At 42.6% G+C, this 23,612-nt stretch overlaps 2 protein-coding genes across 3 annotated transcripts in view; one reads left to right on the forward strand and one right to left on the reverse strand.

Moving 5' to 3' along the window:
* The first annotated feature begins 253 nt into the window (after positions 1-253).
* supt4h1 (SPT4 homolog, DSIF elongation factor subunit) lies at positions 254-3,383 on the forward strand. Its single transcript, XM_061740964.1, has 5 exons — positions 254-429; positions 1,570-1,676; positions 1,764-1,819; positions 2,959-3,012; positions 3,131-3,383. The coding sequence occupies exons 1-5, from the start codon at positions 361-363 to the stop codon at positions 3,196-3,198; spliced, it is 354 nt and encodes a 117-aa protein (XP_061596948.1). The 5' UTR covers positions 254-360; the 3' UTR covers positions 3,199-3,383.
* Positions 3,384-12,276: 8,893 nt separating this feature from the next.
* LOC133459820 (peripheral-type benzodiazepine receptor-associated protein 1-like) overlaps positions 12,277-23,612 on the reverse strand; it is a 76,432-nt gene continuing 65,096 nt past the window's right edge. For both annotated transcript variants that reach the window (XM_061740122.1, XM_061740123.1), the window contains 8 exons: positions 20,705-20,841; positions 20,444-20,612; positions 19,671-19,739; positions 19,067-19,114; positions 18,270-18,385; positions 18,117-18,188; positions 17,088-17,207; positions 12,277-16,566 (listed from right to left, as the gene is read on the reverse strand). In XM_061740122.1, the coding sequence (XP_061596106.1) occupies positions 16,231-16,566; positions 17,088-17,207; positions 18,117-18,188; positions 18,270-18,385; positions 19,067-19,114; positions 19,671-19,739; positions 20,444-20,612; positions 20,705-20,841 (1,067 nt within the window). In that variant the 3' untranslated portion in view covers positions 12,277-16,230. The remainder of the gene's footprint in view (positions 16,567-17,087; positions 17,208-18,116; positions 18,189-18,269; positions 18,386-19,066; positions 19,115-19,670; positions 19,740-20,443; positions 20,613-20,704; positions 20,842-23,612) is intronic.

Genomic DNA, 23,612 nt, shown 5'->3' on the forward strand with positions numbered 1-23,612 from the left:
TCAGGCTTTTAATGATCGATCCTCGTCATCCACCATCCAGCCTGTCTGGTATAATCACCTTCAGTATTTCTTATTATTGTATACTGAATCCCAGTGAGCTGGTTGAAATAAATTAATCCATGTCACATAAAGGCCGAGTTTGTTAATTATATTTCTTTACAAACAGGAACAAATGAACCGACTCTGGGTTTTTGTTTTTATTTTAAATTTTTATTCAGGCATTTAACAGAGACGCCATAGCACGTGGTCCTTCTCGTTTCGACGTCATTCCCCTGGAAGAAGAAAATATTGTAAACACAAACGGACCTTTTGGTCTTTTAAGGTCCTTTCTTACGTTTTTATCCTCTAAAGTGGGACACAATGGCACTGGAAACGGTCCCCAAAGACCTCCGCCATCTGCGAGCGTGTCTGCTGTGTTCGTTAGTGAAGGTAAACGCTGCTGAGCTGCTGAGCTGCTGAGCTAACGTCAAGCTGCTGCGCTTTTCTTCCTTAAATGTTAATCTTATGTCCACGAATTCAGTTTATAAAAAAAAAGTAATTTCATTTATTTTGTGGCGAATTTTATTTAATGTTTAATGTATGATAAAACACAAGCTGGTGGTTCAAGTCTCCTATAGTCTCTCATAGCAAAGCAAGTTTATCTGTATAGCACAATTCAACACAAGGTAATTCAAAGTGCTTTACATCAACATTAAAAGCAGCAAGACACATTAAACAGTAAATAACAAATAAACAAGAAAATAGGTAAAATAATACAAAGCACAAGTTGTTAAAAAGTAAGGGCAGTAGAGTACAGCAGGTAAGTATTTAATTGAAGATTTATTTTATTAAATTTTTTTATTACATTTATTCACTGCAACATGCAATTATGTAAATATCCATCTGTATATATCCGTCTGTTTATCTTTTTATATACTAGTATTTCTTATTATTTATTTTTCTTCTTATTATTATTATTGTATATACCAGTTTACTGTTTATAGTGTTATTATTATTATTATTATTATTATTATTATTACTGTGTTATTACTTCTCTATTGATGCCTCTTGTTTTTTGCACTATCCCCTTTGCTGCTGTAAACTGCAAATTTCCCCTCTGTGGGACTATTAAAGGTTTATCTTATCTTATCTTATCTCTTAAGAGTACGCTTCAGTAAACAGTAATGTTTTTAGGCCTGATTTAAAGGATCTACAGTTGGAGCAGACCTCAGGTCTACAGGAAGTTTGTTCCACCGGTGAGGAGCAGAATAACTGAACTGCCTCACCTTGCTTGGTTCTGGTTCTTGGGAACCACAACAAACCAGATCCAGATGAACCTCAGGGGTCTGGGAGCTTCATAGGAACTAACAGATCAAGCATGTATTTTGGTCCAACACCATTCAGTGCTTTGTAGACCAGCAGTAAGATTTTAAACTCTATCCTTTGACTCACTGGATGTAGGTGTAATGTGGTCCAGTTTCCTAGCTTCAATATTTGAACAACTTTTTGTCTATGGTGTGTTGTGTGTTTTCTTTTGAACCTTTAACCAAACTCTGGTGAACCACCCCCTTTTCTTCACTTCTCCTTCAGACCATTGACCAGTTTGAATACGATGGTTGTGACAACTGCGAGTCCTACCTTCAGATGAAAGGAAACAGAGAGATGGTTTACGAATGCACAAGTTCCTCATTTGATGGGTAAAAGCACACACAGCTCTGATTCTGTGTCTATTTTAAAAATGTTGATTTCCCTGCTGCCAACCCACATTGTCTGTGTTTTCACAGTGTTGTAGCAATGATGAGCCCTGAAGACAGCTGGGTGGCTAAATGGCAGAGAATAGGTGAGGATGCAACAACCAGACTAGTAAAACTTTGATTTGCTTACCTTTTGGCGAATTTACAGTCACATTTTCAACCAGGCTAAAATAAAGAATGGCAACAAAATAAAACTTGCAGAAAAACACTCTTAACATTTATACACACACATATCAGTGTATTATTCACACAATTGCATGTGTCCACAAGATGAAGCAGTCCTAACTGAATGCAAACACCAATGAAAATAGTTTTTGGAATTGTCTCATCAGTGCGTTATCTTTTCACTGGAAGGTTGTTCAGTAATCTGATGGACGCCTTGTTACACCCACCTTCCCCAGACTCCCCCATGCTTAGTGATTAAAGGTTCACTTTACATTTGACGTGTTGGTCTATCTGACAGGCAAGTCGTATTACCACCGGCTAATACGTCATCCAATACATGACCCAGGCAGACAGAAATAAATGCTATAATATAACATTGAAAATGTTTAAATAGTATGGCACTGAACATTATTCAAGGGCAAAATTTATGGGAATACAAATGTCCTAGTAGTAAACTACAGCCAGCAGTGAAATGTCAATCCTTTTTTATTATGTGGCAGTGCTACAAGGATCTGATTTATAAGTTCCTGCTGCTAGTGCAGTGTGCTTCTTTTCATGAAGCTCTAACCTAATTCAGCCAGAAGTGAGGACAACTGATAATTACAACTGTGAAAACACCCTAAAAATGTATTTCATTTCATCAAAGAATCCCTAAATAACACTGTTCAGACCTTGCCTTAAAATAGGTGTTTGCTTTATTACTTGTCTTAGACATTTGTGGTAAAAGCTGATCTAAATGTGACGTAAAATGGCCATAGAAAAATTTTAAACTTTTAAAATCTGAACCTCTTTTCATCTGAAATTTGTGTTTTGTTTTTTTTTTGTATATTTTTTTTTTAGAATTGGCAGGACTATAGTTTTAAGTTAGTGTTTTCAAATTTACACAATGCATTATTTTGACGTTAGTCCTGCAGCTGTAGTACTAGCAGACTGTTGTATGAACAGTGTGTGAATGTTTTTCCTTGAGGAAATGACAACTCACAACTGCAAAAATGCACACGGTTAAGTTTCATTTCAATTATTTTGTGAGATAAAAGTTTCATTTCTCACTGTCCTGCAGGCAACTTCAAACCAGGTGTATATGCAGTATCTGTGACGGGCAGATTACCTCCAGGTACGATGAATTCAGCATTCTTCCCGCTGAGAAAATAAATAGCCATCTGTTTCCTGATAAGTGTTCTGTTTAACTTTCCTGCAGCTTACGTTACCTGTGATTTTCTTCCTTTTTAAAGGTGTGGTGAGAGAGTTGAAGAGCAGAGGAGTGATCTACAAATCCAGGGACACAGCAGTGAAGACATGAGTCCATTTCCTGTTTTTAGTCATTGGATTATCCTCATTGGAGCTGCAACGCCACATCTGTGATGTCCCGGAGTTGTTAAATGTTTTTTTTTGTTATTGTTGTAATAAGACACGTTAACACAAGTAATAAGAACGAAATTGTATTTCTTTGAGTAACAGATAAAAATAAAGGCCTGTTTTTTCATACATTTTAGTCATTGTGTCTGTTTTGGTGCAGATTTATTGACGTCAGGGCGGGAACAGGTACCACAGAGGAGCTCTGCCCTCCATCGTCTTACACCAATATTTTTGATAGTGTGTGGACAGTAAAAAGTCTGCGGACAGTGAAGAATCTGTCCCTCTGCTAACGATGACTGCTTCCCAGAAAACGGACCTAAAAATAGCTCACTTCTCTGCAGCAAAGGGAGACAGTCTGCAGGATGACACAGCATTCAGCACTGCTGAGCGAGTAACGTCACAGCCAACAGAGCTCTACATGATGCAGCTCTGCTCACTGGTAACTGTGGGAGGGGTTGAAAAGATGTGGATTTCACTTCTGTGACCTTCGCATGCAAAACTGTTCTCTACTGATACTTGGTGTCTTGCTGTTTTACCCCTGATATCCATCCCCTTAAATATTAAGTGGTGAGGCTTTTCATCTACACTGCAACACACTTCTTTCTTTCAGGTTAAAGTCACAGTTCTGTTGACTTATCCGCTTTGAATTAATTAATTTCCCTTGGACAAAAAGTATTTTAAAATAGCCTCTGAGCTCTTACCTAGTCATACCTAAGTTATTGCCTCCTCTTTTAATTATGATTTTTTTTGTGTGCAAAAACATTAACCACCTGATTGTTGTGGATCTTTGTATTAGATAAATACAACTTCAAATGAACAGCATGCAATTTTTTTTCTTTGCAATCTGTTTATAAAAAAAAAATTAAGTGAAGAAAAAAGTGGGCAATACTACGTGACCCCCTTTCTGCTTTCACAAGGGGGAATTGAGGAATTTATCATCAGGGGACATGCAGACCTCCACAAAAGCAGTTTACCGGGCAATCTAGGGCTTGTCAACATTAAAACAGGGAAGAGAAACAATGGTGTTAAAGGAGCAACTTGTCCATCAATCTGGAAATTGTCATAAAACCATTTCAAAACTATTTAAATTTCAATATTTAACAGCTAGACATTGTTCACAAGTGGAAATTTATAGGACGGCGGTTAATCTTGCCATGAGAGGATATTGTCACAAATTTATCCCACGATCACATGGCATTGCTCAAAGAGAGCTGACTGGGCATGCTCAATGTTGAAGTCCAGGACAGCAAAGTTATTAAAAAAGACAAAAACAACTGAAAAGGTATGGTTTGCTTGAAAAACCTGTCAGGAGAGAGGCTCTTGTAAAAAGATGCGCAGCAGCAAATCTACATCAGAAAACAGAAAGGATCAAGGTTTTTAAATGCCCAAGTCCATATCCAGACTTCAACCCAGGTTAAATGTTTTAAACTTGTCCGCATATACAAATAATGTCCTAAAACCTTGATGAAGGTTGTTGTTGCCAAGGATGAATTTACAATCTATTTAATCATAATTCAGAGTATTGCTCTTCATTATTGGATCATACATACATACATACAAACACATACATAGATAGATAGATAGATAGATAGATAGATAGATAGAGAGAGAGAGAGAGAGAGAGAGAGAGAGAGAGAGAGATAGTCAGATAGACAGATATATATATATTCATATATTTCTCAGTTTCAGAAGTCACTTATTCACTTTTTTCAGAATTAGCAAGATTATGTGTAGTGATGTGAGAACATTTAAAAACACACCAAAAGGAACCTCTTAAGGGTTGTAGCTGTGCAAGAATGCATGCTGGGAAATGCTGTTGACCCTGAGGAGAAAATACAGGCCTTGTCCGGTCACCAAACGACAGTTTTTATTCAAATGGACCACAAGGTGGCGCTTTTAACTGAGCTCCAGGCCCTCATGCAGCAGCAGAGGCTGCAGACAGGGAGGGGGTACAGGATTCAGCTCTTCCAGAAACGTGATCCTGCGCTGCATGTGTCCTTCCATCAGTAAAAGTATTTATGCACCTGTCACCTGCAGTTACTGTTTCACTACACAAAAGGCCGGACAGATTATGATCTCAGGTTTATTAGCTCTCGTCGTCTCCTCAGAGTCATAACCTGTTGTGTGTATCAAATGGTGTTCAAGAGGATAACACGGTTCATGCCGGAGGGTTCATGCTTTGTCTGATTTCATATTTTCTGGAAAGATGAAGGTCACTCGCTTAGAATGTTTTAAAACTACAACGGAGCACGCAGAGCTACAGTTACTGCTGTCTTCATGTTTCCACACCTCTAACGTGGTCTTTCAAAGACACGGTTTCAGAAACCACTCCCAACTGACTAGGCACTGGTGTCGAGAAAATAAAATAAAGAAACATGATTTCACATGTAGCAGGTTTATAGTTTAGTGACAAACACAAAGTAGAACAAAAAAGATGCATTGGTCTTGTGATATCAGGTAAAAATTTCTTTTATCCAGCCGAGTTTCTCATCTTTCTCTTCTGGAAAGGCCACAATGTTTCTTTTAGGTATGTGAGGATGACACTGAATGACCTAAATTGACGAAACACTTTTATTTTAGTAAGGAAGTTACATCTGTGTTACAAACTGTGAATATAGATTATGTGGTAAAAAGGTTCCTCCATCTGTTCTCAGGGATAATTTTCACAGAAACAAGCAGATAAAATGAAACCTGCTTTATCCGTCAAAATGCAACTCACGAGAAATGAGAGCTGCCTACACCTGCTGTTCCTTTAGAGAGGTATTTACACGACTGCAGAAAAATACCAACATAAGGCCTGCATTCGGCATCTTAGTCAATGAATGTATAGAAACATTGGCAGCAAAATCTAATTGGCAGTTTGGTTTATCTTATGTTATTCAACGTCACGGGTTTGGGATATTTGAGATGAGTTAAAACCACAACAACCACACGCACAACAAACTGTAGATAAAACAGGTTGTAAGTTCAGCTGCAGACACACGGTGGCTGACCGGAGGCCTGGGAACGTCTAAAGTGTGTGTTTGACAGTGAGAAAGGATTTTCGTCAGCTCAATTAGGCTCACGTGTGGGAACGACGAGAAATACTTCCTCTGGTGGTTGGAGAGTCCTGATTCTCAACTGAAAAGGATTTTCATACCACGGTTGTATCTGTAGATGTTTAATCCTGGCTGCTTGCGTTTTCATTGGCTGGAGCAGTCCTGCTGATTGGTTGGATTATCTCCTCTTCCAATGAAATACAGAAAATGGATTAAGCATAGACCTTGGGGGAATAACAAACAAATAAATTACTTTTTCAAGTGTATGGTTCAAGTGTATGGTGCATTTAGAGTGAACTGAGGAGGCGTGGGGTACTGCACCAACGGTGGGTAATGCTGCCGTGGAGACTGTCCCTCCATTCCCAGACCTGTAAAGAAATATAACCTCTCCTGGGTGTTCTGGGTCAGCCTCTGGTCCGTTGAACCTCCTGAGAGGGACTTTCAGGAGGAATCCTGACTAAATGGCTAGTTAGCAGCAGAGAAGCAGTTACTCTACTCTGCAGACCAAACTCCTCACCCTTGGCAATGTGACTTTCAAAATGAAGGTTTTGTGATCATTTCAAGGGCTCTGACTTATTCTTTGTATTTCAGAGACAGTGATGCCAAGTTTCAGCTGGGATGTGCTCCAGCAGACCCCCATGACCCTGATAACATCAAAGAAGTTATGAATATAGAAAGGTGTATCATCTGCAAATGGGTAAAAGTATGCTGCAATTCTTTTATGACAGTATTGATCAGTGCAGTGTTTAGATTAAAGTGCAGTGGGAAGAAGATTGAGCCTTGTGGAACACCAGACAGAATCTCAATGTCCACAGCTTTAAAACTACTACATCAGTGTCCGTCAAATGTAATGAGGACCAGAAACAAGTATTTCAGTTTAAATATTTTATGTCAAAACTGTCCAAAACAGCAAAGATCAACAGCAGTGACATTAAAATAAGCTTTGAGACTTGGTTGATCTAAATGGCTGTTATTACATTAACGGTAGAACATTTGCCTGCCAAATATAGATTATCGTAAAGTCACAAGTCGCCAGGGGAGCACAGATGAAACCAGAAATACTGAAGTAAAAAGTACAGGGTTAATGAATGACTATCAAGAAGCAGTTTCTGGTAAATTAGATTTCTTTTTTCCTCCTTTGGCTGCTACATTTAGGTCAGAGGTCAAAAACTGAGCTGGATCCATTGATCTGCATCCTCTGTGTCGGCCTGGCTGCTGACACTTCGCTCAATTACTAAATATTTTATTAACGTTGAGCGTGTTTTTAACGTGGTTTTTTTTTTGTAACTTGCGTGTTTTATCTGCTCCCCCGACTCGGAGACCTTCACCTTTTCACTTCCTGCTTAAATGTTAAACTTCAGTGATGCCCACCTTGTTTTCTTATCTTCTTTTTAGCTGCCACATGAAAAGAAAAAATGAACACGGTGGACTTATGTGTAATGTCTAATACTCATTCAAGTACTGACAGCTTCTTTTAACTGAAACCAAGTGGTGAAATGAACATGAAGCTGGAATTTTAGAGTCAAGCTCAGAAAACATTTGTTCAATTTCACTACTTGGAGCCTTTTTTGTCTTATTTTCCTTTTCTTTTCTTCTACAATTTAAATTGAACATTATACAAACGAAATGTCACTATTATTCAAATGCCGACATGAATGAATATTTCTTTTTTCCATTGTGAGCGGAAGAGAGACTTTTTGAGCCTCTTTCTTCAGGACACTTGTCACCCAGATGAGAAATAAACCACACGTCTCGGTTTGTACACCTCCATGTGGGTTTGAGCTGAAAAGAGCGCATGTGCTGATGAGTTCAGGGGGGGAAGTGACTGTTGGCCTTTAATCCCTCTTTTCTCCTGTTCCACGATCAAACTGGGCCTTTTTCTAAGTGTGCTCCCCCTCAAGTGAAAGCCGAAGCTCCCACTTCTTTAGGCGACGTGTGGGTGAAGTCATTTCACGAGAGCTGCAAGCTAAAAACAAAACTGAGAAAAACCGAGAAGTCAGCTTATACGACCACAGGCGTTGTCAGGAAGGCTTTCAACTCCGCCCTCCGCACGTTAAACGCCGCAGTAGCACACCCTTTGCTTTCTCTCACACGCACACACACACACACACACACACACACACACGCACGCACACACACAAGCACGCCTCTTCGGTGCATCCATGGCTTTTGCCCTTATTTGGATATAAAGAGTCGTTGAGCTAAATGGAAAGTATTAGATCAGAGAACGAGGTGTTGCCTCCAGGTTTGCAGGGCTCGGGCTGCTCTGTGACCTCTGCCGGAGCAAGAAACCCCCCCCCCCGAAGTGGAGGCTTCTCCAGCTCAGTTTGGAGATGTGCTCCGTCTGTTAGGGATAGCGAGGAGAAAGGGAAGTGAGATGATGTGTTTTACACGGGGACTACTGAGACTACGGAGTCTGAACTGGCGTTTCATGAGGCTGTCAAAACTTCCTCTCTCTGGCAGACTGAAAGCTGAGGGAGAAGCGAGAGCTGCTCGTCATATTCGAGTCTTTCATTTCCTTTAAAGTGATGGCAGCCTTCACAGACCCGGTTCACTATTCAGTCGGCTTTTAATCACCCATCAATCCATACACGGATCCTGATCATGGTGTGTGTGTGTGTGTGTGTGTGTGTGTGTGTGTGTGTGTGTGAGGAGCCCTTTTATGTTTTCTTGAGTGCACATCATTCTAGTAGCAGCAGAAGTTAAACGGTTCCTAAACATCTTCGACCCACTAGTTAGGTGTCCGTGAGGGAGGAAGGTGACCCGGTGGTGCCGACACCCGGCTCTGGCCGTGTGTGCGGGGAACCAGGGAGGGGGAAATGGCTGAATGGCTGACGGCACAGATAAGGTCTATCAGGAGAGCCAGCGTGGGCTCGGGAAGGCCGATGGGTTACTCCTCGTACACTTCCCCAGCGGCACATCTACCTGATGGAGGACGGCAGCTTCTGAGCTGATGGAGGCTGGCGCCCCGGTGAACTCCAGAGGGGAGGGGGTTTGCAGAATGCAGGGATGGACTCGGGAGGTCGGTGGGTTAAACGGGTCACGACTTCAGTTACTCTGGTTAAACAAACTAACAGACCCAGAACCAGTCAGACGTTGGTGCATCTCGTGTGCTTCTATCAGTCAGATTTTATTAGTTTTATCTGACGTTTATATGACGTTGTGGAAAACTGAGGACTAGTGGAAAAAGGTTTTCCCCCCAAATCCCTCGACCTCAAAAGCATTTTCTCTCTTCATTTCTGTCAGCTCAAGTGAAGTCAGACTACCTAAGCGTGTCAGCAGCTCGTCTGCGTGCGTCTCGGTGAGGCGGAAATCTGAAGCCCAGCGGGAAAAAGCTGCTAAAGTGCTGCTCCTGTAAAAACAGGTAACTGTCGGATGTTTCTGGACATCTACGGTTACTTAACATGTTACAAAATACAAGATGGAATATTTACAGTAAGCTCCCTTCTTGATTTGCAGTCTCTCAGAAACCAATGTGAGACGTCCAGGAAACAGTTCCTGCTTTAAACTTTATTGCTTTTCCATGCCACCCAGAAGTCCAAAAATTATTTAATGTGCCGAAACAAGGATGGACATTTCGGAGGGGCTCCACCTTTTGCCTGGAAGCCCGTTGATGAACTTAACTGTTGAGAACATTTAAAATGACATCACCTGCACAAGTCCCATGTTGAAATGCAGGCAATATATTTTATGTTGCAATAACTATGACTTGCAGGGCATTTCTCTGTGCATTTATTCACATTTGTTGCTGGTGATGAGAAATGTCGGAGCAGGAACTGTAACGCAGATATGAAAGAGTTGGCAAGAACTGAAAAAAGTCAGAGGGAAGGAAAGGAAAAGAAAAGTGCCGGTAAACATTTTAGCAGATTACTCCGCTCTCATGAGCCGCATGCATGGTTTGGCACAGACCCCCACGTGTGTGTGTGTGCATAATGAAAAAACAGTTACAGTTGGACATTTACATATGAGGGAATTGAAACCTGTGGCCTTTCACTTTTAAGAAGCCATCCCAGAGCGTGTCAGTAGAGTCACGGTGGTGAAAATGTCCCTGGACATGCATCATAAAGAGCATGTGGCCTCTTAACACAACTCTAATAAACCTGTGGTCATCTTCAAGTGATCAAGACGAGCAATCACGGCTAATCACAGCCACAAAAACTCTCCTTTCCAGGTAAAAATGTAGATGAAATGTGGAAAAAGCTGCACGTTAACGGCGGCCTTTGTGTGTCACTCATCCGGCTGTCGGAGCCGTGATAGTGCTGCTCTCGTGGAGGGGTGTTAAATTATCAGCGCTGGCATCTTCTCACAGGAAATGCTCCACCAAACACCAACTGCACCTCGCTGCTGTCTTGCATCTCATCTGTGCACCATTCTGAACAAACATCTTCACCCTACTTTTTAACTAAATATGTGACACCAAAGTGTGACCCCACTGTGAATAAGCCCCGTCCACCTGCTGGCAGCTGCAGATGAACTCCACGTGTGTCGCAACGCCTTTCCACTTCATTTTAAAGCTCATTACAAAACGTTAACATTGCAGCAGCAAGATGTTTCGTGATCGAAATGAATAAATTACATCATGGTGTTTCCAAAGTAGAAGAAAAGGAAAGTGAACACGTGCGGAGAAACTCTTAAGAATTTGAATATGATTAAAACTAAATGTGAGCCAATCTAGTGCTTTTAGTTTTGTGTCATCACGTCTTCTTCGCCGCCTGATTAAGAAAAAAAAAAAAAAAAAAAAAAGACATTTGTAAAAGGTAAGTAGGGGACGGAAGAGCGGCGAGCAGCTGTGACTGTTAAAACCTCTTCCTGTGGTTGCATCACGTGGCCGAGGAAGGTTCAAAAGGCGGCGACGACTTCTTCTTCAACCAGTCTTTAGACTGACAGAAGACACCGGCGGAGCTGGAGGAGCACTGTCACTTGGAGCACAGAGGATGGGGGGGGAGAAAAAGAGGATCGAGGTAACGTATAATCGACACTTATCTATTTATTTCTACAATTATCTGTTGTAAGATTTAAAAACGAGTAAGAGACCATTTTCATTTCATTACTTCTGTATTTCCTTTTGTCAAGTGTCGAAGTTCATTTCTGATTATTATTTTTTTTCTTTAATGTTGGATGCTTTAATGTTTAAATGTAATCTGGGTTTTTGCATTCGATGTAGTTTCTGATCTGTAAACCGAAGTTTTACAAACTTTACTTGAGCAGCTTGGACAGAAAAGCTTACTCACGCCTGGCAAAATGGCTTCCTCAAGATAGCGCTTCCTCCGGCAGTTTGCTTCTGATATTTGCCTCAAAAGCTGCGTTAAAGAGCACAGACGTGGGCGGGAGGAGGGTGGGGGTCCTTCGGCTGATTTACTTTTTACCTTTGTGAAACTATATTTCCAGGCTTCCCTTGCATTTGAACAAACTTGTCAAATTCGAGTTTGAGCAAACGTTTCAAGACAAAGCAGGAAGTGTAGAGTTTGTGGCAATGGGGGAAGGGTTGGGGGGGGGCTGGTGATGAGCCCTTGCAAGCTGCAGGTGCAGAAGAAGAGGGAAGTGGACCCCAGAAGACGGACGGACGGACGGACAGAAGACGAACAGTGGATGTACAGTGCAGTCATCCATAAAGTAGAAAGCACTACTAAACTCCTCGCCACGGTGTAGTGTTTCCTACTTTATGGATGAGTGTACTGTTGGCTTCAGGGAGAGCAACGGCCCGCGCAGGAAGTCACAAAAGAGGAAGCAGCTTCGTCTCACACGGCCGCACGCCACCCAGAGTGTCGCAAAGCCGGTTCACATGGGCTGAGTGCGGCGGTGAGAAGGGCTCACTCCTCTTTCCTTGTTTTATAATCTTCATCTGCTCCTGAGAGAAAGCAGGCGGCGGATGATGTACGACGCGTGCATGATGTGTATAATAAAAGATCCAATGAAAAACTCTCGTTTTGTCCGATGCCTTCCTGGAACAACACGTGCATAACAACTTTTTGTGAAAATATACATACTTTATTCCTGTAAAAAGGTCATCATTGAGAGAAACCGTCACAAATTCAAGTCAAGGAGTCCTCTTGCGAACCCCGTCTTTAGGTAATAGTCCTCCATCGACACTGCTTGAACATGCAAAAAGAACAAACAATAAAATCTGAAAAAAAAAACAATATTAACAAAAATATATACAGATGAGCTTCCAAAAAGGGTAATAAAAACATTCATACATTATATAAAAAGGTCAATTTTACACTGGTTTCAAACAATGAATGCAGATAAGGAAACACAGAAAAATAAAAGTATGAAAATATACCACAAGTCCCGACACTGTTCGTTACAGTATATACAGAGCTTCTACAGCTTCCTCTTCACTGCATCGACGATCTACAACTTAAAACATTGTAGACAAGTCCACCGAGAAAAAACAAACAAACCATGAAACGCGACAGCGAGATAAATAAGGCTGAACATGGGTATAAGACTGGCATGCATGCAGTCGGTAAACATCCTGTAAACAACGTGTTAAGACTAAACGAGGTCTTTATGTAAGGCTAAATATGATCAGCTGAGCTAAGATGCTATCTACACGGTCCGAGGTGCGAGTGGCTCCACAGAGGAGCCTCCGGAGTCGCTACGCGGCGGCGAGAGAACTACTTGTGCATTAAAGGCCGTCAAAATACAAAGTCATTACAAATATTCGCTGTACATTTCAGCAACTTTCTTGAGAAATTAAATAAAAAGAAGAGCATAAATAAAAGAGAACGTACAGTACTGCCTCCGTCTTGCCTCTATCCCGGCTACTTCACATCTAAAGTGTCTCAGACGACCCACCTTCCCTTTTGTTCTTGGCATTATCGCGCTCCCTTTATGTATCGCTGACGAGGAAAAACATTCATGACGTTAAAGACATTAAAATAAAATAAAGCCTCCAACGTGAACGTCCATTTCCATTAAAGAAAAAAAAGGAGAAAAGATAACTGAAAAGAAAAATAAATAAATAAAAAAGCTAAGAAACGCCGAGACTAGTCTGCTGAATATCCCCCAAGCTGCTGGAAAACTGTCCCTCGTTGCCACGGTAACGAGCAGAAGCACCTAACAGTTTGGCATATTCTGCTGCTTCTTGACAGCTGGAGTCAACAACTATGAGTGAAAACCTGAGAAGTTACCCAACAGCCCTGGATCACACTTAACAGAGATAAATCTTATGAAAACGAGTGACCGCGCGCTGAATGTGTCACGAGTGACTAAAACAACTGGATGCTAAGGCCTGATCTGCACATCTGGTCCACTTTTACCACATTTTCATTTCAGTAAACCTCTCACAAACCACTAAACTACCACTTCTGTGCTATTAGGCTAAGAAACTGAATGATGTAGAGCTAAAATTAACTGCAACACAAAACTATGAAGCATTTAAGAAGCCACGCTGCAGAGTTAGTGGACAGAGAGCCTCATAACAAACGTGCACGTTTGCAAGACCGTCGATCACGTCCGCCCCGATGTTTCTACACTGCAAGATGAACTTCAGTACAATCCTAACGAGGAGGCAAACAAAGACAGGGTATATAAATGACTTATTGCAGAGTCTATCACAGTACAGCAGCGCCACCAACCACTAGTGCAACGACTGAAAACTGGAGTTCCAGGAAGTTACGTTCCTGGCCTGAAAATCAAACACGCCACATTCACGCCAAACAGGATCACCACGTCGACAGAGCTGCTCATCTTTAAATCTAATCATCAAATCATATAAACGTTGTGGCGACTCAGCCGAACGCCTTAGCAGGAGGTGCAACGAGTCCTTTGACTTCTCTACAAGTGCTCAAAGTGCGATGCGAGACACGAGCCGAGCTCACAGGACGAGGTGAAAGACGAGCGAGCGCCAGTGCTCTTACAGTCTTTGTGCACAACGCTGAGGACGTCCATGTGCACCGCAAATAAAATGTACAATACAATCGACAGCCGTGTTATAATGAACAGTGTGCTTGCCAAAGAATATTACATTTGATTTAGTAACACAAAATCGCCCCCTGCTCACTACAAAGTGCACTAGTCAGTGTGTCTAAGTGCAGAATAAACTTCCAGACACAACGTGGATTATTTTTCTGCTGTTAACGTCACTGTTGTCCCTCAGATGAAACGTAACAGACTGCCGCTGGCTAATGTGGCGACCTTCGGTCGTCCACTACTTTTCATCCTCCACTCTGGGATTCATCAAGTGCACTACACAGGTCATAACAATTCATGCTACATATTCACTTCGCAGGGCAGTATATAGTGAGTGTGGGGCAATTTCAGACATCTGGGGACAGCTGTGCAGCCACTCAATAGTCAGTAATACATTTGAATGGTGCCAATTTATCAAAATGCAAAGAAATATCATCAAAAAAGGAAGACTTTGTATTGTATTTCCCATTTACATACATTAAGCCACTTAATTATTGAAACTAGGGGGTACAAAATCTTTAGAAGAGAAAACAAACACACTTTTTCTTTACATTTTCACATCAGTGACAAGGTTCTGAATATCCGGTGGAAGCATCCCGGGAACACTGACACTTTTATATGTCTATTTGCAGTAAACATCAGGTCTCAGTGGAGTGGAGCGTCTGACTTTTGTCCATCTTTGACCCGCTGAACCAAGTCAAACTTTGTTGCAATACTGTGATAACACTTTAATCAATTCAGCAAAGCATCAAATACTGAATATTGTGTTTGTTTGATGCAAACATTTAGGAATTACTTTGATAGTGTTTTAGTGAAACAAACAAAAAAACAACAAAAGAGGATAATTAAACACTGATAGTGATGATCTTCAGATGTGTCTTTGCTAGCTAACGGTGCAGCCCATTGAGCCTCTGATGAGACGCACCTCATTTCTGCACAAAAACCAGTTCTCTCACTCACACCATTTAGGCCATCAAGAGTTCACGTGTTGATGTCTGAGAAAGGCATCTGATATCAGTCTTGACTGTGGACCGACCACACACACACACACACACACACACACACACACACACACACACACACACACACACACACACACGTTCATTCATGTAGTACATTCTCTGCTTCCCTTTGTAGTTTTTAGATAATTCTAATTGTAATGCTAAAACAAAAAATTCAAAACACAAATTTGCGAGGTTCCGATTTTAGCCCCCATAAATCTACTGGACCCAACAGTCGCTGTTGGTCCCAGACGTCACAAAAAATCAGTAAAACAAGCTCTCACACACACACGCACACGCACACGCAGACGCACACACACACACACACACTTAACCGAACTTCATCAGTTACGACCGATGACCTCGAACTAGTGATTTATGCGGTCTGTACGTCGCCGTCTACGTCGTCGTCACATGACTAACATCTTCACCTGATGCCTTCACGCCATAAAGCAAACAAACAGACAAATAAATAACATTCTGTACAACAAACCGAACAAGTACTCCTGAAGGCGGGAACCGACGTGGGGAGCAGGCTAGTTCCAGACGTCCACCCAGGATGGACAGTGCATTGTTAAAAGTGACAGAGGAACATCTCGCCTGCTGCTTCTGCTTGTTTGCTTTAAATAAATAAGGTGGCACCAGTGCAGGAGCACTAAAGCTAATATTTACTGAGCTGGTTCTTGTTTGGGATCATGTCTGTTCTGCACTGAATCTTCTAAATAAACCCAATACGTCAGAAGATTATTACTGTATGTTTCAAGCGTCTGTTCAGTTAATGATTAGAAAGCAATCGGAGTAGATTTCTGTTAATTTTGACATGCACTTCTACATGCTCTTGTGAAACGCGAGCGTTGCTGTTCCATACGTAACAGTTTGTCTAGCAGTACTATAAGGCAATAGTATAATCGATGATGTATAAAGCGGCAGGTATCAGATCTGATGACCATCAATGTGAGTGCAGACAGAAAAAGTGCTTCTAACGAGAGTGACGAGAGTTTCTGAGTCAGACATCCCGTCTCAGTCCTTCTTACTGGATCCCAGTTTTTTGAAGAGTCTCTTGCCTTTGGAGAAAAAGCCTTTCTTCTTCTTCGCTTGCACGGAGCACTCTGGGGGTGCCGGGTTGTCTGAGGGAGGGGGGGCCGGAGGAGCGCAGCAGATTTCTGCAGCCGGACCTGGTGTTGGACCTGGTGGGGGGGTCAGGTCTGACGTCGGGCTCGTCTTGGGCTCCGGCGGAGGTTTCAGGACCGTGTGCTCCGTCCTGTCAGAGTTACGAGGTTCAGTCCGGGGGTGCGAAGCTGCTTCTACTGATGAGGGGCCAAAACCTTGAGGCTCTGTGGAGGACGTCCAAGTGTCCTGGAGGAGGAGAAGAATCTTAGAACGGACCCGAGCCACCCGACACATTTACTGCAGGTATTATGTTTAACTACATGTGAAGAGCTTTACTGTAGGAGGTAAGAATGCATGTAGAAGGAAACACTACACCTGTGGTTCAACAAACTAAAACCACGAGCAGCACAAGACCCTACGGAGAGGAGCGGAGTGGGATTATAAGTACAGCCAAGGGAGATGGGGGGGTTATAAAGAGCAGGGGAACAGGGTTCACTAGTGGTGATCATCCAAAAACACTTACGATCAAGTCTCAAAGTGTACAGATCGTTTTTGCTTCTGAAAAAGGCCATGCAGGACACAGCGGGACAGAAGAAACGTGACAGGAAACAATTAAACACACCAGAAAAAAAAACCAAAGTGTACTTATAAATGATGGAGAAAATAAAAGAAAGTCGAATCGACGTCTTGATGTCTTTGGTTCCTGCGTGCTGCAACGCAAGCAGGTCAGGACGTTTACGGACACACGCGAGGGCTGAATATGCTACCTGGGACTCTTTCCTGGGTTCTGGTGCAGGCGGAGCACAGACCGGTTCTGCCGGGGCGTCATCAGGAAAGGCCTGCAGGAAGTTGGAGGGCACGAGGCCTCTGTGTCCGTTCAGATCTCCCTGAAAGACATCAGGCTTTAGTCTGGTGAAATGCAGTCCAGCTGCACATTTGTTACAGCGAGTCGCCGTCTCAACACCCTGGATCATATTGCTGTATAACTGTTATGCGCACATATTCAGTTGCTCACAAGTGCATATCCGTCACAATGCTGTCTTGTTACAGTTACAATGGCAAGAAAAAGTATGTGAACCCTTGGAAAGAAATAATCTGTGCTCAGATCTTCATCTCAATCACAACTAAGGAGTCCGTTTGGTACTCGACGTCCAGCCACGATTACTCCAAAGGCCCAAAGGAGAACACTCAGTGAGGTGAAGGAGAACCCACGCGTAACAGATAAAGGTTTGACACCGCCGCTGGAGCTGATAAAACATTATTGTTCAGTCAGAGCCCAAAACAGAGAGACGAGAGAGAACTTCACACCAGACTTTCTACAAATCTGTCTGGGATGAACGTTTAAGAGGTGTGTTTGATAAACAAAACAATAAATTACAACTGCGTGTGTTGTCAAGGTGAAGCTCGTCGTTTGTCTCCTAATGTGACTTAAGTCTTAGATGAAGATATCACATTTTATGACTATGAACTATAAACTAATGTAGAAAATCGGTTCATTTCCAGGGGTTCATATATTTTATTTTGCTGCTGTATAATATGGACAAACACAAAATATAAAGACGAAAGAAGATGGTGTTCTTTAATAAAGGATCATGTATATTGTCATCACACCTCTAGGGCCATAAAAACACTTTAAATGTTGTTACTGGAGGTGGGGAAGAAATATTGCATCATTTCCTGTTCAGAAACACAAAGCTCTCTGAGATACTGCCAACATGGCTGCTTTAATTCACTTTATTTATTCACTTATTTGTCCCAAAAACAGTCCACCAGTCCAGAACCCCGCTGACACTTACGTAGTAGAAACCGTCTTCGTCCATGTCACCAAACACATGTATGATGTCTCCCGCGCTGAACGTCAGCTCAGCCTGAGCAGAGTCACAGCAGAAAAAGGGTTAAATGTGGCAGAAAGGTCACGCCATGGAGAGAGAAACGTGTGTGAGACCGACCTCTATGTCTGTGTTGGGGGAGCTCTCTCGTGGATCATAATCAAAGATGGCGATCATCTTACGAGCCCCGGAGGCCGGTTTCCCCGCAGCTGCAGGGGCGGAAGGGTGGCCGGGATCTGTGGGTCAGCCAGAGGGGTGTCCACCAATAAATCAGAGATAAACTCAAAGTCATGTGCGAACAGCTCTGAGCATGTGAGGTGGTGGACTCGCTCAGCGTCATGCTGAACTGAGGAAGTCCCACCGCTGCAGTCACACATGTCACCAATCTGACTGGAACAACAGCTAGTTAGCAGCGACACTTTTTACATTTTCATTTCCATGAAAGGAGTCACGGCAGCCTGAGCTGTGCTGCCGCTGCAAAGTCAGAGCAACTCTCTTCAAAGCTGTGAGCAAATATGGAAACAAGCAGAAATGATCAAACGACCGAATGAAGCCACTTGAACTGTGAAATGAAAAGAGGAGATAAAGAGATGGACCGCTTAACATTCAGTTTGTTTTTCCCTCTTTATATTTGTTTCAAACCAACAAAAGATGCTTATTTCTTTAAACATGCTTTCTTTTGAGAGGATTTTACAAAAATAAAATGTTCAGAATCTCAACTTTAATCAAGCATTCCCTAGAAAAGATGGATGAAGGGAAGTCTGTGCGTTGTGAACTGAGAGAATACAATGCAAACACAAAAAAGGTGCAGAAAGGTGATGAATAAAGAGCAGAAAACTACAGGTGAACACGTGCTGTCCTCCAGTGCAAAACGATCATCTCATCATGCAGACTGATTCAAAGGGCTAGTTACAAACCTGGACCTGGGGAGTCTACGCTCTCCTCCTGGAGCGCTGCAGACTCCACTGAAAGAGACGAGGCGGAGAGGGGGAAAAGCATAAGCATCACTACAGACAGACACAAGAAATACCCTGTCTCAAGTCAGAGTCACGACACTGGAAGCACACACAGTCACAGGTGGAGATCAGAGAGGACAGATGACTTTGGGTGATTGTGTAATTAATTTGAACTGTGTGTGACTTTATCGACTGAATATCCTGCAACACCCTTCTGCTATGTGTGCAATGTGTTACAATTAGTTTGCAATGACAGAACTGAGTCATGTACGTGGCTTTTAATATTTGCTAAGCTGTTGCACGGCTGCAACTGTCAAAGCAACAGCCTGAAAAGGTTAACTCGTGGAAAGATCAAACCTATGACAGAAAGTGTGAAACATGGACTCAAATATAGAGAATGAAACTACTACACAAGACCTACTAATAATGATGATGTTTGCCCACAATGCTGGGAAGCTGTGTGATCTGATTACTTAATTAGCTGAAAGGAAAAAAAGAAAATACAAGCAAACCAGAGAAGAGAAGAAAGGAGAGGTGGGAAGCTGCAATCTGCAGCATGACACACCTTTCTTGGATCGTCTCGGTTTCGGCGGTGGAACAGGGCGACGTGGAAGCTGTGCATGTGTGCGAGTGCCTTAATGGAGTTTTAGAGACCAAAAAATAATAATAATACAGGAAATGACACCAGAAAGAAACACAGGTGAAACTTCTGAGAGAAGCAGACCAGACAAGAGTCCACAATGAAAAGCCAGTGAAGAGCAATTTAAAAAAATGACAACCAGTGAGCAGCAGACAGGAGCAGTGACGGCAAGTGGAAGTGAAAAGGTTAAAGCATCGGGGCTGGGTAACAGCAGGAAGCAACAAGTTAGCTTGATTTTACCAGCTGTCCTGCAACCATTCACCTCAAAAACGAGGTCTAAATTATATTTTAAAAGGAAACCATATTAACACACAAAGTGGCGCCATATTTACACTTTTTGGCTGCACTTGAGTAAAGTTCAACAATCTGAACTCTTGTTTTTACCTCCTGCAGTCACAACAGGCGAGTAGCTCATATTCTTACTTTTCTCACTACGAGAAGAAGGTTTACTTTTATTTTAAAGTATTTCCTCCAATTAAATATAAAACAATTGCAAGAAAAATTGCCCAAAGAAAATAGTTAATAGAATTTAAAACAATTATCTTGAAACTGATTGGGCTGATGGTTTCACTTACCACTTAAGCATGAAAAGCGGAGACTTAATGGGTTAAGCATCGCGACTTACACAGTACAACGCAACCGTTCTGCAGTGATGACATCACAACCCACAAAGACGTGTCCACTTTGAGGTCACATACCAATCTTCTCGATGGAAGCCGCTGTGGACAGGAAACCCTGCAGCAGTAGCTGCTGCCGCGTCTCCTCATCCTCCACCTGGATCTCCGACACCATGTTGCACGGCACGTATCCCAGACGACCGCTGGACTCCCCTCGGTAGAACCCGTCCGTGTCTTTATCTCCGTAAACCTGGAAAGAGGAGTGTGAATTCCTGGCCACTGAAGTAGAGTCTGAAATAAGCTGGATTTTCGGATGTGGAACACCTGAGGCTCAACACGCACTTTAATGATTTGTCCTTCGCTGAAGGGAAGCTCCTCCTCGGCAGCGTCGGGATTGGGAGACATGGTGGCAGGATCATACGGGAAGAGCGCCACAAAGATGCGAACATCACTGTCTGCTTTCGTCTTTGCTGATTCACCTGTAGACACAAACGCACAACAAAAATACTACATTTGCTCCCCGTAGCAACAAGCAGCGCTGTGGTGAGAACTGACGAATAAAGGATGATCCAAAAGGCCCAGAGACAATAACTCTCAACATTTGCCATTTTGCTTTTCAAATATGAAAAATCCTAATAAGTTTTAGTGACTAAAATGTACACTTTTCATGCATTTTCCTTCAAGGTGGCAAAGATGATCATTTAAAGAATAACTTTCCATGGTTTCCTGGTTATAATTATTTTTACATACCAATAATCAATAATCAAACAAGTGTTCTGGGATCAATATGAAAGCCTTCCATCATCTGTGGAGACAAGGGCACTTTAAGAAAAAGTATGCCAATTATTCTACTTTTTACTCTTTCATTTACTTTAGTGTAAAGGATTTTCCTCGGACTCCATCTCTGCCAATCAACCGGACCCTGCTTGTTTCACGCGCACTCCTCTCGCGCACTCCACTCGCGCACTCCTCTCGCGCACTCCTCTCGCGCACTCCTCTCGCGCACTCCTCTCGCGCACTCCTCTCGCGCACTCCTCTCGCGCACTCCTCTCGCGCACTCCTCTCGTGCACTCCTCTCGTGCACTCTCAGTGTGACTGGTGCTGCAGACGAGCGCTTGTGATGATGTCAGAAGAGACAACTCCAAGTCAAAGTGGACATCAGCATAATGACGACATCTGCTGCCGACAGCAAACCCAATCTGCACTGATTCAACACCAACTCCCATCATGCAGTTCTTCAGAGCTGCTCTGGAGTACCTAACCCAAGGCATGGACTGGGTTTGGCTCCATAGAAGAGCCCAAAGATTCTTGTTTCAGCGTAGTTTCCAGTAATGGAGAAGCAAGCCAACGACAGAAGCCAAACTACTCTGCTAATGGAAATCTGCCTATAGTTGGTTCTGCATACTCGGTCGCCAAGGAAACTGAGGAAGACTGAGTATGAGTTGAGACTAGATAACTTGAAAGATGTTTTTCATTGGCATATGACGGTGAAACACCAACAGCAAGTTGTTCCTGCTGAGTTTTTCTCTGGAGCTTCAAAACAAAAACAGACTAGTGTTGGTAGCTGAAGCATGTGGTCACTAGGGCCAGTTTTCTGGGTCGATTTGCATTCTGGTCTTTTGCTGATGTGTTTAATTAGACACTTGATGTTGGATTTAGGCCCCGTTTACACAAAGCAAAAACGTTTTCATGCATTTTGGCCGTTCGTTTACACGAAAACGCAGCTCAAAGCCCCCAAAAACGATCATTTCTGAAAACTCCGGCCAAAGTGGAGATTTTCAAAAACTCAGTTTTCATGTTTGCGTCTAAACAGAGGAAAACGGAGATTTAAGCTTCAGAACGTCACATTATGCACCAGAAACTCACCAGCGTCATGTGTGCGACCTGTATTTTCTTGTATTTTACCTGTTTTATATTCTAAAGTCACACTTAAAAGTAACTCCACTTCTCTGTCACTCCAAACGAAAGACTCGTTCCGTCTTGGAAGTAAAGCCTGAATTATGGTCCCGCGTTAAATCGACGCAGAGGCTACATCGTAGGCTTTGGTGTTGGTGTAACGCGGAACCATAAATCAGCCTTAACTGGAAGTTACACGTGTCATTTGTTGATGTTTTTTCCAGGATTCTGATTGGCTGGCATGACGTTAACAGCGTTTTCATGCTGGTCCGTGTAAATGAGGATATTTTTGAAAACGTAGAGGGGAAAATATCCGTTTTTGTAAATACCCAGCTACGTGTAAACGTGGCCTTACTCAAACAATGAAAATGGAGGTAGGAATAAAAAAAGAAAATGACTTTTTGTTTGGCGTGCAACCAGTAACCACCTTCTCCACCTTTAACATTACAACAGCACGGTCAGAGAGGCCAGGCTTGGCCTGCTTGGCCCCCCATCGATCTGTTGCTGTAGCGCTGCTACGAGCAGTGATCACACAACACCTGTCCTTAAAAGAAGTATCAAGCTAAACCACTGATCCTAAGCTGTGTGAGCCATTTGACAAACAAGCACCCTTCCATGATCTGCAGCAGAGCAACAAAGGAAACCGTGTTTGACCAACACCCGACACTAAACCGGAGGACATTTATATAACATGACCGCAACACAACATGATAAAAAAACAAAAAAACAAAAAACATGCATTAATGTAATATACGCTGCAGATCAAGCAAAGCAGCTTCCGTCTGCAGCACTTTGTACAGCGTAACAGAGATCAAGCATGACATCTGTGCCTGCAGGCGCCACCGCTGAAGACTGAAGACCGCCGGAGATAACTTTGAAGAGCTGTAGTGAGGCTTTCAGCTGACCTCAAGAGAAGGATTCTCTATCTCATTAGGGAGAATCAGCCCATCTGTGACAAGAGTCACGGGTAGACGACTTGTACTTTCACATCCTCACCCTTTTTTAGCAGATAGGACAGAAACTCTCTCTGCTGCAATCCTCTATCTGTGCACGTGCACATTTATGCTTTTCAGCTCGTAGTTCTCTATAAATAACTAATAGGTCAAGGTTATCTGCAGTGTTTAGCATGAAGACAAAAAAAGGAAGACTGACGGAAATGTGCAGAGAGAGAGACAAAAGGAAGGGGTTCATATACGTGGGTAATGGTGTTTCTTTGTTGGCTAATCGAGGTTACTATTTTAATGTCTGTCACTTCCTCCTACCATGACAAGCCACTTTAGGTTAAGCCGGTTCTCAGCTTAGCAGGCTCTCTCCTACTTCTCTACAGCAGCTACAGCACCTCCTCCTCCCTCAA

The sequence above is a fragment of the Cololabis saira genome, chromosome 14, assembly GCF_033807715.1.
Source record: "Cololabis saira isolate AMF1-May2022 chromosome 14, fColSai1.1, whole genome shotgun sequence".
In the NCBI taxonomy this organism is placed as follows: Eukaryota; Metazoa; Chordata; class Actinopteri; order Beloniformes; family Belonidae; genus Cololabis; species Cololabis saira.